Source organism: Chiroxiphia lanceolata, chromosome 12, assembly GCF_009829145.1.
Source record: "Chiroxiphia lanceolata isolate bChiLan1 chromosome 12, bChiLan1.pri, whole genome shotgun sequence".
Lineage (NCBI taxonomy): Eukaryota > Metazoa > Chordata > Aves > Passeriformes > Pipridae > Chiroxiphia > Chiroxiphia lanceolata.
The window spans coordinates 18,156,333-18,174,821 of NC_045648.1; the positions used below are offsets into that span (position 1 = coordinate 18,156,333).

General features: G+C 45.8%; 1 protein-coding gene across 3 annotated transcripts in view; it reads right to left on the minus strand.

The window, feature by feature from the left end:
* The window catches only part of PSTPIP1 (proline-serine-threonine phosphatase interacting protein 1), a 52,110-nt gene extending 34,437 nt beyond the window's left edge, over positions 1–17,673 (minus strand). The window contains exons 1-2 of one of the 3 annotated variants that reach the window (XM_032700671.1): positions 17,454–17,673; positions 16,177–16,410 (exon numbers count right to left, since the gene is read on the minus strand). In XM_032700671.1, the coding sequence (XP_032556562.1) occupies positions 16,177–16,209 (33 nt within the window). In that variant the 5' untranslated portion in view covers positions 16,210–16,410; positions 17,454–17,673. Of the gene's footprint in view, positions 1–16,176; positions 16,504–17,453 lie in introns of those variants that run through there. The other 2 variants (XM_032700673.1, XM_032700672.1) reach the window with 2 other exon arrangements.
* Between the last annotated feature and the right edge of the window lie 816 nt (positions 17,674–18,489).

The window sequence follows — 18,489 nt, forward strand, 5'->3', positions numbered from 1 at the left end:
AGAAACTCTGCTCAGATGCTCCACAACCAGCTCACAGTCCCAGCATTTTGATTGTATATTTCCAGATGCAATTAGCTACCTCCCATAGCTGAGTACACAGCTTCCTTGTCCCAGAAATGCTGCCCAGAGGTAAATGAAAACATCATATGGGTTGGTATCAGCCCAGCAGTCAGCCACTGCCACAGGCAGCAAAGGGAGAGCAATAACCACTCTGTGAAGTTCCTCTGCTCTTTCTGTTCAACATCTCTTTTTTCAGCAAATGCTAAAACTCACTCAGTGTCTCCCCCAGCTCTTTTAAACTGGCACAGTTGTTGCAGTGAAAGGATGGCAAATTCTGTACAACTTACTAAGTTCTCTAACCACAGAATGCAGCACCAGCTCGTTATCAACCCAGACCCACCCCCACAAACACAGCAGTGTGCTGAGCATGACCCTCCCAGGGCCTGACAAAACCACCTAAAGGACTCGACCCAGCCTTCTGGACATCCTGCTCTAAGCCATGAAAGGCCAGGGGAAGAAGCAATGCCATATTAAAAACAGCCAGCACCTCACTCCACAGTTTTGCTTTCTGTCCCTTGCCTGCTAACAGGAGTAAGAGCTGAGCTTGTTATAAATGGAGCCACTGCAGCCACCTCCAAAGGAGAGCTGGAATCTCCTCCAATGGAGGCACCAGTTCCTGCCTGCCAGATTCATCTGGGTGTTGCCCCCCTGGTTAGCCCTTGGAGAGAGATTTGGCTCCAGCTAAACACAGGTCTAAAAAGGACTTCCTACCACAGGCACTCATTTAATCTACCTTCATTTTGGAGGGGGATCCATCTCAAAATCTGCTTTATTGTCCTCACTATGTGTTCCTGAAGAATGTGGAAGCCCTGTTTCAGAAACCAAAGGATTTGAAATCTAAACCAGGCCTCCCAGGCAGCAGATCTGGCTGTGGTCTGAACAGCACATGCCACTGGCATGTCACAGGCTGCAGAGGGAGGGAGAGGAAATGCCAACAGCCCAGGTTCAGATAAGTGTGAGCTGCTACGGTCGCTCATCCTGCAACATTGCTTCTGAATTTCCAACCACAACGGAGTCACAAATCATTTAGGTCTAAGTTTACTTACACAAACATTTCACAGAATCAATCGGGTTGGAAAAGACCCCTGAGATCATCAAGTCCAACCCTTGATCCAACACCACCTTGCCTACTAGCCCATGGCACTGATGCCACATCCAGGCTCTTAAAACACCTCCAGGGACAGTGACTCCACCCTCTCCCTGAGCAGCCCATTCCAATGGCTGATCACTCTCTCTGTAAAGAATTTCTTCCTAATATTCAACCTAAACCTCCCCTGGCACAGCTCAAGACCGTGCCCTCTTGTTCTACTGCTGGTTCCTGGGAGAAGAGACCAACCACCCCCTGGCTCCCCCCTCCTGTCAGGGAGTTGCAGAGAGTGAGGAGGTCTCCCCTGAGCCTCCTCTTCTCCAGGCTGAACAGCCCCAGCTCCCTCAGCCTCTCCTCACAGCACTTGTGCTCCAGTCCCTTCCCCAGCCTCGTTGCTCTTCTCTGCCCCTGCTCCAGCCCCTCCATGTCCTTCCTGAGCTGAGGGCCCAGAGCTGGGCACAGCACTCCAGGGGTGGCCTCACCAGCGCTGAGTCCAGGGGCAGAATCACTTCCCTGCTCCTGCTGCCACTCTGTTCCTGAGACATTTCAACAGCTCTATTTCTTCTTTCACGTGTTGTACAACTGCATCCCCTCTCAAACTCTTCTTGCATCCAAACAAACCTCCTTTGCCCTTTCCTGACATACTATTTTTTCCTTTCATTGATTCCCATGTGTCATTATAGCCCCTGTTCAAGGCTGAATAAATCCCTGTTGAACAAGGACGATGCTTTACCCCTCCAGTAACGACTAACTGATGCTTTGTACCACGGCATTAATGTCTGCTCTCTGAGAAACACTCCTGGTACATCAGAGGATTGTATTTGCCTTCTTCCACTATCAAATCATAGCAGTGACACCTAACTGAGCTATGATCTATGGATATGCCTGCAATTCTCTCCTCTCCTGCTGTTTTATTTAACAAGGTCCCAGAGTGTATTGGACTTTTTTTGCTACTGATCTCTTACTCTCACTCGGCACTTTGAAACTTTGATTTTTATCTGCTTTCTGTTACCCCAGGCCTGAAGGTTATCAGATACCTCTTGTACAGTACTTCATTCTACCTGTTTGTTTCAACCACAGCTATTTCCAGCCTGTTCTTCCTGTCTTAGCCAGTATCCAACGAATATATTGAATAACAATGATCCTGAGACCAGCCCTTGAGATTCTTTCCTCCAGCTCCAGCATTTCCATTTTGGCACAAGCCTCCAGCATCTCCCCCAGATCAGTGTCTTTGCACTTTATGGTTCTCCTCCTGCTCTGTTCAGTCCTCTTTTGTTTTTCTTCTCTACTTTCTTGAGGATTTCCTGTGTAGCACCATAACAGACCCACACTTTCTTTGTCAAGACAATCAGACAGCAAGATTGTATCTCATTAAACAACCATCTAGTCTCGCTGAGCTGTCTTGCCTCTATTCTATTTTCCATTTACCATTTTGTGTTATAATTAGCACCCACACTGAATGGTTTTGCAAAGGCTGTTAAGCTGCACTACACAGACAGTGCTTGGTACCTCTCAGCTGGGACTTTGTGATAATTGTAACAGCTAATGAATAGTCAAAGAACTATTTTATTTTTTTTTTTAGAAATCAGAAAAATGCTATAATTAGATAGTAAATGTAGTCATTAAACGTGTAAAACATCATTTGCTTATACCAAAATCTAGGGGGTTGCTTGGAAGAGGGTGATTTGACTCACCACCAGTAATTTCTCTCATTGCCAAGAAAGGGATTCCATCAGTCAAAGCGTGTGTGGCTGTGAAAGAGGATTTAATCTTTGTTACTTTAATTAAAGAGATTAGTTATTCCTTGTTGTCCAACAGACCTATAATCACTGGTAAGACAGTGCTTGACACAGGGATCTCAGTGTTGCAGACAGAGTCCTGTTGTCCTGAGGTTCATCCATTAGTGCTGTACATGTGTCTCTGTACCTGAGCCCGGGGTTTTCCTTCTCCTGGGGAAAATCCCAGCTAATGGAGAGGCAGCATCTCCTCTCTCCTGCCCAGACGTTGCTGCCCTCAGTGCAATGAGCAGCACTGTTCCTCCAGAGACAAAAGGAACATCAAAGAGGGTATGTGACTGAAAAACACAACTTCCATGCTCTGGTTTAACCAGAATAGCTTTTCCTGGAATACCTGAAAGGAGGTATGGGAGACTGCAAGCAGAGGTGTTGACAGTAAGCACACTGGGATAGCTTCCTTCTTTCCACTTCTTTTTCCCTTAGAGGCCTAACAATGCTGCTCCCTGCCATCAGCACTCCTCTAAGAGATCTGTGCCTTGGGACTGCCTGGTGATAGTTTCTGCACAGGTAATGACACAGGAAAACAACGGGATTTAATTGGGGGAGAGGCTCTTCATGGCTGGCTCTGAGCTGCATCCTGCAGCCATCAGTGAGAGGCTCCAAGGATTGTGATTTGGTGAGGAATGTGCAAGTGAGGGCTGATGGGGTCAGTTCCCTGCCCAGAGGGTAGAAAGTTCAGTACTGACATTGCTGGGGTGACACAGTTTCCCTAAGAATCAGCCTCACTCCAGAGCATATTCCTCTGAGCCTTGTGCTGCTGGGTGCCCAGAGGGGACTGAAAGGCTTTTGGAAGAGCCAGTGTCTACATTCTGAAGTAGCAAGGTTGCTGTTGCAATAATATCAAGGAAGAGAGATTGAAATGCTGGCTTGGTCACTGAAGCACAGTTTTAGTAAGTGGCTTTTACAATGGACTGAACTGCAGCAAAACCACCCAAGCCTGTGTGCAAAGCACTTGCACATCCAGCTGGGAATGGTCAGAAAGGGACATGAACTGCTCGAGTCCTTGTGGCTCTGCTGTAGGAACTGTGGCTTTTCTGTTGTGGCTGGATTTCTTGGAGCATTTCTAACCACCCTGGGACCTGGCTTGCCCATCCAGGACTTTATTTGGAGGTAGTCTACATACCACAACTTAAACCTCTGCCTGCTCCTGCAGGACAAGCCGGCCTGTCAGGATCTCAGCATCTGCCCCAGGGCAGTCCTGGCAGCTCTGCAGCCCTGTGTGCTGTCTGGGGAGTGCCCCCAGCTGCACCTTGGCTCCCTGCAGAGCTCTGGGAGCTGCAGCTCTGGCTGGCAGCAGGAAAGGCCTCGGCCCAGCACCTCCACTGCCAAACCTGCCAGGAACTGGGTCTGGGTGGTACCCGGGGAGAGGCAGTGCCCCCTCCCTGATGGGGAAGAAGGGCTGGAAAAGAAATAACTACTCTGGGTGCATTGCTTGGTACGTGGTAGGACAGTGCTGAGCTACTGTGGTGGTAAAAACAGCATCAAAATCCACTTACCTGGTTTGCACCTCTCAGATGGGCCGGGCTGCAGTGCTACTGCCACAAGCACTGACAGTCATAGCACAGCTATCAGGGGTTATTTTAGACTAATGAGCCTTCATTTAGGAATTATTTGAAATGTTCTATCTGCTCATGCTAAAAAAAGTATTTAAAAAACCCCACACTTTCTCTTAAATATGAAAGTATTTAGCTGTAAAAGTTCATTCCTTGTCTTTGCTCTTAATATTTTTCCAAGGCTTAGATCAGAATTGTCCTCAAGTGGTTTTGGACTAAAAATGCTAAATGTTGCTAACTTATTCAAATAAAGGGTCCATACAAATTTTCAAAAGAGAAAAATAATTGAAACTAAATCTGTTATGGGTATCTTTGGAATTTTTCTCTAAATCGAACTTTTTTTGTATCATATCTTGTTTAGTTTAGGTAAGCTCATAACAGTTTTAATTGGGTAAAAAATTAAGATTTGCTTTTCCAGAACCAAAAAGGAAATAACTACCGATGAGAGGAGGAAGTTTAGAGAGAACAGGGAACAGTGAGTTTTGAACAAGTATCATTCTGCCAATATATTTTCCAAGAAATATATTTGTAAGAAATCCATTTCTATGCACAGTGGTATCACACATGATACCTCAGTCCTGGACTGAAAGTAAGTTGTTCTGAGTGAGTGGGATCAATTAATTATATCATTGCATCATACCACTGTGTAGTGGCCCTGCTTAGAAAGAGTGTTTCTAGGTCTTGTTCTCTTGATCTGCCACTCTCCTTGTCAAGTGCTCTACCAAGGGCTCAGTATGTACTGTAGGTGAACAGCAAACAGATCTAATATCCAACAGTCAAACATGATTTATAATCTCAAAGTACATGCTAGGATATTTCCTACCATGCCGTGGCATTTCGCTGTAATTGAATCACTTGCTTTACATTTTATGTTTTGTGTTTTTTCCCCTGGTATACTTTAAAATCTCCTAGTATTTCAACAAATATATTCATGAGATGAAGTGTCTCAGGGATTTTACTGCTCTCTTTCTGTGCCGTTCAAGCTGTCCTGAAATAAACAGTGAAATAAAAAGGGATAGCAGTAAGAACTGCTATTTTATGCCTCTGATGTCCAAGTGACTGTTTAAATCCCATCTCCAGCTCTGCTGTGGTTCAGAGGGGGGTGTGCCTGGTGCAATAAGAAGTGATTTGGTGTTTAGTGCTTCCTGTTCCACGAGAGGCCATCCCAGCTCTGCTCTGCACCCCTGGGACGTGACAGAGCCTTTCTGCAAAACCAAACCCTGGGTTCTCAGCCTGACCCTCCCCTGCCTTGTCCTGGAAACCTTCAGCACCCGACAAGGCAGCTGAGCAACCGAATAAAGAGCTGAGCCCACACCTGGGGGAAGGTCATCCTGCCCAGAACAGAACCTCAGCTGAAACATCCTCCCCTGAGCAGTGCTGGGTGTGACCCGAGTCCTTTGCTAGAAGTGCTCATGTGACAATGAACTGGTTAAGGAGCTTAAAAGCCTTTGACTGTGCTGTGTCCTGCTGTACTGTGCAAGAGCTCCTTTTTCCTGCTGGTTGAAACTGGTTGGAGTGGGTGGGAATGTGATGGCAGCTTGTGCTCTCCAAGACTGAACTGACTACAGAATTTATACAAGCTTAAAAACACAATACTTTTTTTAAAAGTATATGATTTTTTTTTCCCATATAAGCAGAAAAAGCAAGGACGAGTAGGTGGTTTGGAGCTGGTTCTATAACATTTCTGTCACTTCTTGTAAATTCACTCTGCATCAGAAACAAAAATGTTTGCTCAGGATGTAGGTGGCTATCTTGGGACTTTCTGTGATAATTTCAGGAGTTGACTTGGGCATTTTCCACATGAGGCTTAGTTTGCAGTTTTACTGCACCCTGTTACCTAAACCTGAGATGCAGTACTTTTCAAGGGGAGCAAGTGGTGTTTATTGCCAGACATAGCATAGAATGGGACCTTCAAAAATCAAAGGGAAAAATCATTGCCTCTGTACCATTCCAGTTGCTGAGCTGTTTGATTGCCATCTCCCACTGCCCCTGTAGCAAGACAGGCTTCAACTTCAAATGAAAGCAAAGATCCTCGTCAGACTTCAAACCTGTAGCAGCTGGGATACCCAGAAATAAAACTGAAATTGAGATTTCACAAACTACACAATAGCATTGCAAAACTGGTAACACTGAGCAAACAAGTAGCTTCCCAGTGGTCTTTTGCTCTTGACATTGCTAATTTTTTTTCTGAGAAGGAAATGGTTGGTTTAGAGTTCTGCTGACAGAGGAATTTGCTTCTCAGCTTCCTGAGCCCTTGTCCTCCTCCCTGGCATCCTGGACCGCTCATGTGTTATGTATTAGGCATTCTTATAGTCACAGTATGTTGTTGGGCTCTCTTCACCTTTTACTCACCCCATGATTTGCACAGCTACAAAGTGATGGCTGCACAGCAGCCTCCTTCACTTGTGCAGGTGAAGTCTGCTGCCTGGCAGACTAATGACACACAGGGAACAGGCTTGAAAACTCTCAATTCCAGTCTAATAAAAGGACTCTGCTTGTGCTTATTAGCTCCATTTTAGGATCCCTTCTTAATAATTTGATTAAATAATATTCTGAGAATGCACAGTGTTTCCTAGGGAAGAAAAACCATAGCTTCATTTTTGGTCTCTTTGTCAAGAGTACAAATGTTCTGTTTTTCTTTGCATAGCAGTGTTTTCACATCTCACAGTGTGATTAACCACAAGATCAGTCCTTCAAGCTTTAGCCAGAGCACTGGAGAATGTAATAGTGACCTCTGAACTCTCAGCTTCTTTCAAACATTTCATAGAAGGAGCTTTGCCTTTGGAAGGCAGAAATAGAGCTTTGCAGACATGCCAGAGATTCTCCTCCATTCAGCTGCTTGTCTCTCATAATGGCTCAGTTTAGGAACCCTTCACAAAAGGCACGAGCAAAGTCAGGAAATGGAAACCTTGTGCTGTCCTGTTTAGCAAGAACACCTTCTTTGCACTGAGTAGGAGAAGAGCATCTCTTTTATTTGAAATGCTGCCATTTATTGTTTCATTCCAAGTATGGTAAAGCAGCCAGGGAAAACAGGGCACTTTCTCTTGAATTGCACGTTTTACCAGGTTGAGATCATCCTCTTTTCCCCCTTTCCACGAGTTTTTGCTGACTTCAGCCTTGACCTGAAGCTTTTGCAGGGAGGGATCTCTGACCACCTTCAGGCCATGGCATGCTCCTACTGCACAGCAGTTCACACCCCTGGTGCTCCTGTGCCAGCAGGAGAAAGGAGCCAGCAGACAGAGATGCATCACAACAAGAAGGGTGACAAAAAGCCAGGAATCCATTCAGGAAATCCAGATAGAACAAACTTCTGGAACACCTTTGTGATGGGGATAGTGGGAAATGGGACAGGGGGAAGCAGAATCCCTCTGCAGTTTTAAATGAGAGCCTGAGGTGGCTCTATGACACAGGTTTGAGGGGGCAGCATCCCTTTATATTTTCTCCATGTGGTGACTTTAGACAACAGCTTAACCCATAAAGTAAGGTGGATTCTTCTTGGGGGCCAACAGAGAGGGCAGAAGCGAGAACTTCCATGTGTCTTTCCCAAGGCACAGCACTGTTTGGCCATGGTCCTTCCAGAACATGACAGATAAATGTGTCAGTGGTGAAATCAGATGTTGCTGCAGTCTCTTATTGAATAACATTAGCAACACAAGAGAAACTGGAAGTAAAATAAGGAGAAATAGAATCTTACAAGTAGAGGATACTTCTGTTCTATACAAAATAATGGTCAGAGATTACTTTTGTTTCTATTCCTCTTTCATTCATCCACTTCCAGGTCCCTTCTCTGTTACAAGAGAGCTCCTCTCCTGCAAGCACCGTGGGCTCAGCCCCAGACCAGTGTGAGGCAACCTGCAACAACCCTGACTTGCCCAGGGACAGAGGCAACTGTTCACCAGGTCTTGTAGAGCCACAGGCAACAGGCCTGCTTATTAGTTGGTACATTAATTTATAAAAAAACCCTATATATCTTTCTCCTCCTTGTCTTAAAAAGCTTAGACTTGTTTCCTGTTAGTCCTGAGAAAGGCACTAAATACAGCACACTGCTGCACCCACATTGAGCCAGACATTTTGTTAGTGGTCTTTCCTGGCACATGGAGAATGGTAAAACTTGAGGAAATATTCCCAGAGTCTTGCTGCACAAGGGGAATGAATTAGAGGTTTACTTCACTTCTTAGTGAGGATTATTCCAGTAGCTGTGTTACCACTTCCATGTTATGTGAGATCTTCACCACCTCAACAATCACTTTCAACATATCCCATTACTCAATAGGATGCAACATATTCTTACACTCCATAGTGTGGTGTGTGACAAAGACCCGGGGAATTGTGCAATCCAACAGAACAAAAACAGCTTTAGGTTTTTAGAAATTCTTAAAACAGGAGGGTTTCATGTCAGTAAAGTCAAGCAGTTTGTCCAGGTGAGAGAACCATACCAGTATCACACTACCTTCAGGCAGGCACTTCTCTGTGTTTGCTCCCACCTGCATAAATGTCTGTCCTGCCTTATACAAAAATAACTAAAAATGGATTAATGCTGGTATTTTGAAGAATTGCTGAATGAACTCTAGAGGTTTGGGAAATGGGCAAGCTCTACCTAAGTGTGTACACACACCAGCATAGCTACTGCTGAACCCTTTGGGCTCTTAAAAACTGTTGCATCAGCCCGACTGTTACACACAAGGTGTCCAATCACTCACAGCTGCCTCGTCCATTAACTGGCAAAATTCATGAGCTTCTCCTACAAAAGGAACTGTTATCACTTCTAGAGCAGAGTGAGACACAGTTTTCTTGCCCTGCAAATTATTATATAAGATTTTAAAAGTCCATATTTCACCTCTTGAGAACAGCAGCAGGAGAAAACAACAAAAATCCACATTCACGCTGATATAACAAATAAATTCCCTCTGGATTGAGCAGATCTGATTGAGACATCCCCCTGCCTCAGCTGGCACACATCCCCCATCCACTGCCTGTCCAGGGAAGAGGAATGTCATTTGAATCTCTCCTTTCTCCAGCTGTTTTACCTGTGGATGAATTTGGTGGCATGAGGGAAGACATTCCTGGACTCCAGGTGCAGGTAATGGGCTGTGGGCAGTGAAAGCTCCAGTTCCTGTTCCTGGCTGTGTCTTCCCCCTGCAGAGCTCCCAGAACCACAGAGGGTTTTATGAGTCTGGTCCCCTCCTCTTTGGTTAGAAACTGCACTTAATCCTCCATCTCCAGAGAAAGCCTTCACCAGATGTGAACTTTTTCATCCCCACCCAGCTTTATCTTCCGAAACAGCTCCCCAGTAAAACTGGAGGGGTTTTGTGTTTTCCCATAAAAAAGGTTTTGTCAAAACCACAAGCCCCCTTTCCTTCTCCTGGTGTTCCTGGGGATTCCCATCCTGCTGAGCAGCAGCCCCAGGGCTGTTTGTCTGTCCTGACTCATTAATAACCCTGCAGTAATTACAGCACTGAAGTGATGAGACTCAGACCTCAGGGCTGCTGACCATCTATTTTCCTCTTTTCTTTGTTCTCCACCCTTTATTTTTTTATTTTTCTTTCATTTTAGGAATAGATTAGGCCTGGAGAAATTGAGAGCAGCACCAAATAGCTTTTTGATTTGAAAAGCTCTTACTTTAAAGAAAAAAAAGCTTGTCTTTATTTATTTATTTACCTGAATGGAACAACAGGAGCTGGTATCTCTAAGCTAGACTGAGCTGGTACGTTTTCATTTTATTCTCAAGACTGTTACTTTTCATTTCAAGCAAAGACAAAGTTGCAACAAGAACTATGGAACTTTTCAATTCCTCAATCTTGTTCAGTGACATTTTTCCACCACTTTAAAGAAGTACTAAACTCCATTTATAGTAAGGGAGCAGTTCTTTGGAGAACTGAAAAGCTGTTGGAATCTAGATGCGCGTTTTCAACATGATTTTGTTTCTTCACCTCGACACCCTGAGTGATCCCTATGCAGAGCTCTCACCTCATCCCAGCCTCAAATCCCCAAACTTTTACTGAACAGCACAATGAACTTTGTACATTATTGCAGTGTGGCTGCTGAGAAAAGTTTTATTACAAAACCTAGATTAAACTGGGATGAAACTAGTGTGTTCTGTGCCATCTGCCAGCCCGAATCTGCCTTGCCACATTATGGCGTGAAAATGAAATCAGAAGAAAGGTTTTTTGAGCTAAAAGGAGCTGAAATATAAGTAAGCAGCCTGATTTGCCTTTCATACAAGCATGCAATGAGTGTAACTGGGTTGAAGCTCCAGGGATTGCCCTGTGCCTGCAAAGCAGCACAAGGTCCCCAGCCAGTGAGTGTAAACTCTGAAGGAAGACAAGCAGGAGTGTGAGCCTTGTGGGGGGGAAGGGGCGGGCTGGGAATCACCCAGTCCTGCCAGGAAAATGTGTGTGGAAATGAGATTCACAGGGAGACTCTGAGATTCACCCTGGAGAATCTGTCATGGGAGGAGAGGCTGAGAGAGCTGGGACTGCTCAGCCTGCAGAAGAGGTGGCTCAGTGTGCATAAATACCTGCAGGGGGAGGAGGGGAGATGGAGCCAGGGCTTCTCAGGGGGAACCAGGGACAGGGCAAGAGGCAATGGGCACCTGTTGAAATTCTAAAAGTCCTGTTTAAGCATAAGAAGGTCTTTTTGCTGTAAGGACGGTGAGACACTGCAACAGTTTGCTCAGAGAGGCTGTGGAGTCTCCATCTGTGGAGACACTCAAAGCTTGGTGCTGCACAAGGTGCTGTGACCGGCCCTGTGCTGGCTGGAGATCTCCCCTTCCAACCTCGGCCATTCTGTGACTCTGCCACCAGAAAATGCACCTCAACAGGCTGCTTTAGCAAGCCAGAGGACACCCTCTTTGATCTCTGTTTGAGGCTCCATTTCAAGCTGTGTGTGACAAGTGCTCGTTTAGGTGCTGTTCTGCTCCTTAGATGTGTCTGTACGTGCGGTGAAAAGAGAGTCGGTGACTCATCTACTCCATATTTCAAATACATACTCGTGGCACAGTTAAAGTTGGCATAAATAAGAATCCTCCATTTCTCTGAGCCCAAGCAAAACCAAACAACTTTTGCAGAGCAGGATGGGTCCAAATGAACCAGATACAACTGTGTAAAAATATTAACAAATTTGTCACAGTGACTTACTTCATTAATCAACCAATTTAAATAGTCAACCCCCCTCATCTGCAGCATGGCCATCAGAAAACTGTAATAAAATGTATTTAATTGTCTGATTATTTCAGTCACTGACCTAACATGAACTTGCTGTAAACCCATTCATCTAGTGTTTGTTCATTTGAGCTTCATTTTAGCTGTTGTGCTCTGCTCAGCAGTGACTTGTGAAGCGTTTCCATGGCCACAACGACTAACCAGGTTTTCTACTTGTGATTTCCTCTGGTTTCAATGACTGTTGTGGTTGCCCCCACCTCGTGGGTGCTTCTCATTGTCCCAGTGAGCCAAATGTCCTTCCCAGAGCAGGTGGGGAGATGGAGGAAGGAACTACATGCTAAAATAGAGTAGAGCAGCCTCTTCTGTGACCTCACAACACACACAGACATCAGCTGGGCAACTGGTTCAACTTTTCCGAGCTGGTTCCCCCTTTATTCCCCATTTCCACACACGTCCCTCAGTGATGCCCTGGCCTGGGTGTGAGCAGGGCTGTGGCCATACATCTGCCCCACTGCTGGAGCTCAGGGTGATGCAGGACCATGCTGGCAGCAGAGCCTGGCCCACCCATGGGCTGGGGGATTATTTATGTGCATTTGCCTTGTGTCAGTAGGTGCAGATGCCACTGGTGCATTCTAATTCAAATAGAACTCGGTGGGAACCCCTTGCAGAGCTGGGATGCCAGGGGGGAAGGTGTGCCAGCCTCCTCCCTGCCTGCCCAAGCTCAGCCATGCCTCAGTGCCAGGGCTGGCAGGACCCCTCCCCACAAACCTGCCCAGTCTCACTTCCCCCTCACAGACCTGCTGCAAAACAATGGGTCCTGCAAAGCTGAACCTCCCCAGGAGAGCAGGGGAGCTCCCAGTAGGAAAAAACCTTCCTGTTTTGAATAAAACAGGTGGTGGTGGGTTTCTTCAGTACATGGCCTAGTGAGTCTAGAAGGTAGTTTTACTGTGACTTTTATCCTCATCTCAGCACTCTTGTTCCACAGTTAAGAGTCTCATTAGAAGTTCAGTTATTTGTGAAGCTAATTACATCTTTTTGGGCTATATAATAGACCATTGTGTGGAAAAGCTACAGTAAGAGTTGAGAGGCTCACCTACAAAGTCAGCTTTGCACTGAACCTGAGGCAGAACATAGCCTGAAGCCAAAGCAAGAGAGATTGGGCATCTTTGTAACAGACTCTTTTCCTGAAGCACTTCCATGGCTCCCTCTGCTGCAGTGTCTGACCAGAACCATGGGGGCTGCCCAGGCAGGGATGTGGTACAGAGCAGCCTGCAGCAGGGTAGGGAGGTGAATCATGCCAGCTCACATGTTCAGGTTTGTCTTGGCTGGCCCATGTCTTCTCACTCACACTTTTAAATCTGAGCTGTGAGAATCCAAAGCCCTGAGCTCATCCCACAGTTGAGAAGGAACAAGCCTTTCACACTCCAAGCACCTACTCTGAAATCCAAAGGACCTCAGGAGCCCACAGCATATTTTCAGAATTTACTTGGCCGCTTGAGTTGGATTCAAAGCTGTCCAAGGGAATAGATTTGCTCCCACTCAGCTCTGGGCCCTTTGGAGCCTGCCCCAAAAACCAAATGGCTCCTTTGAAAGTCTTCCTCATTCCCCCTTCCCAGGAGGGTACAAAGCCTGGAAATGGTGCAATAATTTCCTACCTGCATTTCATAGGTTGCAACTGGAGTGTTGAGCAGCATGTTGGAGGGAAACAAAACAGAAGGAAAAGCCAATGACAGGAATTGCAGAGGAAAAGCAAATGATGAGTGCAAGAATACAGAGAGAGACTGAGAAGGACACCCAGTATTTCTGACTGAGGGGGAAAGATTTTCTTGGATAGTGGTTTTTGTAACAAAAAAATTCCTGTTGCTCAGAACTCAGCCTGTTAACACAACCCTGTTAGCATGGATCACTGTTGGGATTGCAGACATACTCCCCATTAACATGGGAATTTCCCTTCCTGTCCCTTATGATGCTGGAGAAGACAGGTAACATCTGTTACACTTGTACAGCAGCCCAGCAGAATATTAATGTTAGCCCTGCACTGGTTATCAACCCAATCTGAATTTTCATCTCACTAGTATTTTCCAAAAAATATTATCAGAGGATAGAAGGCTTCTGTTAAGAAGCACATTTTAGTGCAGGCTTTGAGCAACTTTCCCTTAAACCGTTAAGGATCGACAATATAGAAATAAACATTGTAATTAAAAAGTACACGGGTTTTAGCCCAGGCCATGCTACAAAGAAAATAAAATTAAACAAAGACACAAGTGTGAGAGTTTTAGTATAGTACTATCACTGCTAAATTAAACAGGGGAAAAGAGAGGACAAAACTTAAACCTGTTATGAGGAATAATTTGCATTGTCCTGAAAGACAGGACACTTTGTTCTTACGAAATCTAAAGATCATTGGAGTGGAATCAATGGTGTTCCTTCTCTGCTAGTTGGGGAAGATCTCCTGATTTTAGGCTTTCTTTACATATTTTACATTGAGGTAGGCACTGAAGAAATTGCTGCTTATCCAAAAGTTTACTGATGATACAGCAGGGGGTTGTTGCTCAGGGATACCCAGTCAGGGTGTAGTACAGGGAGAGGATGCAGCAGCGTCCTTGGGCAGCAATCAGAGATCAGGGATCTGTGTTGAGTCACCCACCACGGTGCAAACACACTTTTTGGTTTTCAGTCATAAAGACCCTTCCATTCAGGGTACAGATCAAATAGAGGAGATAACTGCTCACTGAAGCAAACCACGCAAATACATTTTCCTCTCACTGATGGGCAGGACAGAGCCTCAGGAACACAAAAATAATTGCTGATCTCGTGATTTGGGGGGCACCCTGCATGCTTGTGCTGCATTGTGCAATATCCTGGGAGTTTTCATTTTAAAAGACTTATTGTTGCGTAGCTAAAGCTGCCACCCTGCAACCGGATATATCCTGCCCTCTTCATCAAGCTGGGTGATAACGACATTTCCAGCCAAAAAAATATTGAAGCCAAAGATGGTTTCCTGTGAGGAAGGTGATCACTTCAAAGCAAAGCAAGGATCTGAGTCACGGTAACGTGACTAAGCACGGGAGAGAAGTTTAGGGAAGAAGAGCCGTGAAGAACCGGCCTGGCCAGATTGTCAGCTGGTGTTAATCACCCTCACACTACTCCCATAGCTGGGTTTATTCTCCCTGAAGACCAAGACCTTGGAAAGTAAATATACCAAATGTACCAGTCCTAAAAGTCACGTGGCACGTTTTCCAAGTTCATCGACGCAAGAGCAGAAGCTCCCGGGGTGGCCCTGGCTCACAGCTGTGTCTCACCCCATGCACACTGGACTGTGCACTTAGTAGATGTATAAAAAAGGGGAATCTCACCTGGGTGTGGTCAAGCACAGTTAGCACTAAAATAACATTGACTTTTGTATTTCCTCGTTGCATTTTTATTTTTTTTTTAGCTGCTCAGATCCGGTGCTGGAATGGGGGTGGGGAGGGCTTCCTGGAAGTGCCCAGAGGACAGTGTCTCACTGAAATATGGTTTTGCCCCTGCCCTTCTGTTTTCTACCAAGAGAGGCTTTACCCTGAAGGGTGGGTGGAGAGAAAGAAAGCACAAGCAGAAAGAACAGCCTTGAAATGGCAGGAAGAATTCATATGCCTTCATGTCTTTCTTTAAAGCAGTCCTAGATGCTGGATAAATGAATGCTCAGACAATAGGCAACCACATAACATCCTGTTAACCCAGCTTCACACTGTTAGAATTTTAGATTTGAGCTTTCATTTTTTCAGTTGCAAGAGAACCTCAGATTACCCTTGAGAGAGAAATGACTTGGGTCTTTTTATCTTGTAACTGCAGGGAGAGAGCTTGGAAACAAGACACCAAAAGGGTTTTCAGCCAAAAGTCCAATAACAAGTACAGAGCACGTCCCCTTGTTTTAGTATTCCCTGGTTTTAGGTCAGCTGGGAGTGTCTGGGCTTAGCTGTGGAGTGTCTCTGCTGGTCCTTTCCACCTGTGCTCCTGCAGGACTCCTGGGCACTGCATGCCTGGTGCTGCCCTCCTGCAGCTCTCAGCAGGATGGACTGTGCAGGGAGCTGAGCAGGAGCATCCTGCTGGCAGCTGCTGCCTTTGCACCAAACAGCAGAGAATTCAGCCTGGAACTACCAAGAGCTCACCTGCTCAGGGGAGCCATTCCTAAAGCTGAGGACACTCACTGCACACAGCTCCTCAGGACAGTGAGGCAAACAAATCCATGTCCTTTTCAAGAGAGGTTTCGGGACCCAGCACAGGAACTGGGAATGTCAGTTGTTTTATGGGGATTGGATATATTCTTTACAGTGCATCCCTTCTGCCCAGGGTCAAACACTTACACTACCCAACAGTGTGTGTTTGCCTGGGGACAAATTTGGGTTCTTACTGAACTAAATTTAGAACACAGAACAGCATTAAATTAGTTTCAAACTATGTACAGAACCAAGCTGTATTTTAAAAAAACTTTAAATACAGATACCTTGAATGTAGGAAACACATAGGAAATGTTCACTTACCCAAAAAGCATCTTTAAACTGCAGCTGGGTCATTGTAATTGCTCTGTAGAGGGGGAGGATGGTTCAGCAAGTCCGTTCTGGGCTGAGAGCAGCAGCAGGCACAGCACTGAGCCTTGTCCCTGCACCCCAGCCCGAGCAGAGAGAGCAGCACATCCACAGACCTGTCCCTCCTGAAGTCAGGCTGGTGCCCAGAGCACGGGGCAGTTCCAGGCAGCTCAGCTTAATGACCTGTGGCTGGGAAGGGACAGAGGGCAGAAAAGCTGTTGCTCACACACAGATTCATGCATGCACTCAGCACCCCAACCCCAAACCTGTTTCTCTTCTAGTAAACAGTTAATATTGAAATGAGGAAGCCAGGCAATGTCAAATGGTGTCAGGCTGCTCCGTGCTGTGGGTGCGTGTGAGCGGACAGGAAAAAGAAAACCAGAGGGGGGGAAAAAAAGCAGTAAATTCAGTGATATGATTTGATCAGCTACAAGAGGAAAGAGAGAAATTAAAATGCAAAGGAAAGCAGTACAATACAAAGAGACAAGCTGTGGAGGAACTTACAGCCGAACTATCATCTACCGCCGTGGTCTTGCAAAGAAAAAGAAGCAAAAGCAAAGTATCTGCCCCGTTTCTGCAGCACCTTCTGGGGCTGGCAGAGGCCCATGCATTTGCACATGGGAAGAGTAGCTCAAAGTTGCATTTTGCAACTGAAAAAGGCTTTTCAAGACTCTGGTTAAATTAAGAACCCTGAGAAGCGTGCAGGTGTCTGCACACATTTAGGTACCTGGATGTCAATACAGAGAACGCTCCTGATTTGCATGCCCTCATGTAAATGGTTGTATGCATATGCAAGATATGTGAAATTTAGAAGTAAAATCCAAAGTCTTGGAAAAAAAATAGAGCTAAGGGTTTGTTAGCACCAGGACTTGAGGTGAAGCCTCACAGACCTGTGAAGGGGCAGCACCCAGCACCACACCCAGCACCCTCTGACAGCAGGAATTTCAGGCAGCTCCCCAGATCAGCTCACCCAGCTGTGATAATACAGCAGCAAATATCTGATCATAGGGTAACACCCCAGATGCTTCCATGATACAGTCTCCAAAATACCTGTCCTACAGGTGAGGTTGCCTCTGTCCACCTCCTTAGGATGTTTTAAGCACTCTTAAATATGTGTTTTTAAATATTCACTGACGTTTTTGGAGGGTAGGGGAAAAAAAAAGAAAAGAAAACGTAGTTGCCTGTGCAAAAGTGTGTCCTGCCCCACCAAGAGCACAGCAGGACCAACTTACTACAACTAGTTGATGTTGCTCCTGGGTGTTGCTGGTTCCCTGCTATCCCTGCAGCACCAGCCACATCATTTGGTGGTGGGGAAGTCTCACAAGTTCCCCGAGCTCCAGCGGGGCACAGGGATCTGCTCAGAGAGCTCTGCAGCAGCTGGTGGCTGGAGTTATCCATCCTCTCTCCATGGGCAATTTGCAGCTGGTGTTTTGGAGAACTGGCAAGTTTCCTTCCTGGTGGTCTGAAGAAGACAGAGAATGTGCAGAGACTTTGAGAGGCAACATGAAGTGCAAGCAGAACAGGGCAACCAAGAGTCTGCAGGGCGAGAGGAGCAGCAGGAGAAAAGCATCATTGCATGGGAGGGGGAGAAGGAGAAACATCAGGGTTCACTTTCAGACAGTGCTGAGGAGGAAAGAGGGAAGTTTTCTTGAAAATTCCCTAAAAAAAAGCATTTTGAGGGCATGGGCACTAGTCATACTACTTGATCTGCATGCAAAAAAAAAAAAGATTTTAAAGTGTTTTATCTCAGTCTTTCTAAAACTAAATGTTTCCTGTTACTATTTCCAAGCTGCAGCTGTGATTTGAAACCAACATCTTTGCTGCTGTTGGGGTTCATAAAAATGCATCGAGTGCATTGTGCTACTTTCTTGTTATTTTTAGTTTGGTCTCCAACCACAAAGCCAGTTATTTGGCTGACCCTCACACTGAGCTCTGTGCCTGCATCCATCCCACCCCCCAGCACCAGTGCCACACAGTCACCTCCCCAGGGATGCTCCCTCATCATCCCATCATCCCCAGGGATGGTCCCTCATGCCATCAGCGTGGGCTGTTCCCTTTGTGCTGTGGGGGACTCTGTCTCCCACTATGAGAAATAAAAATACGATTTTTTTATATGGGTGTATCACAAAGTTGTAAGATATCCAAGTTCCAAAAGCTGGACTTGAGTATCAGAGTCTTTTTTAGCCAGATAAGGGAAATACAGAAGTTCCTAAAAATTAAAATCTTTTGGGGCCATTTTGTACACAGAAGTTCTTTCCTCTCTTTGGG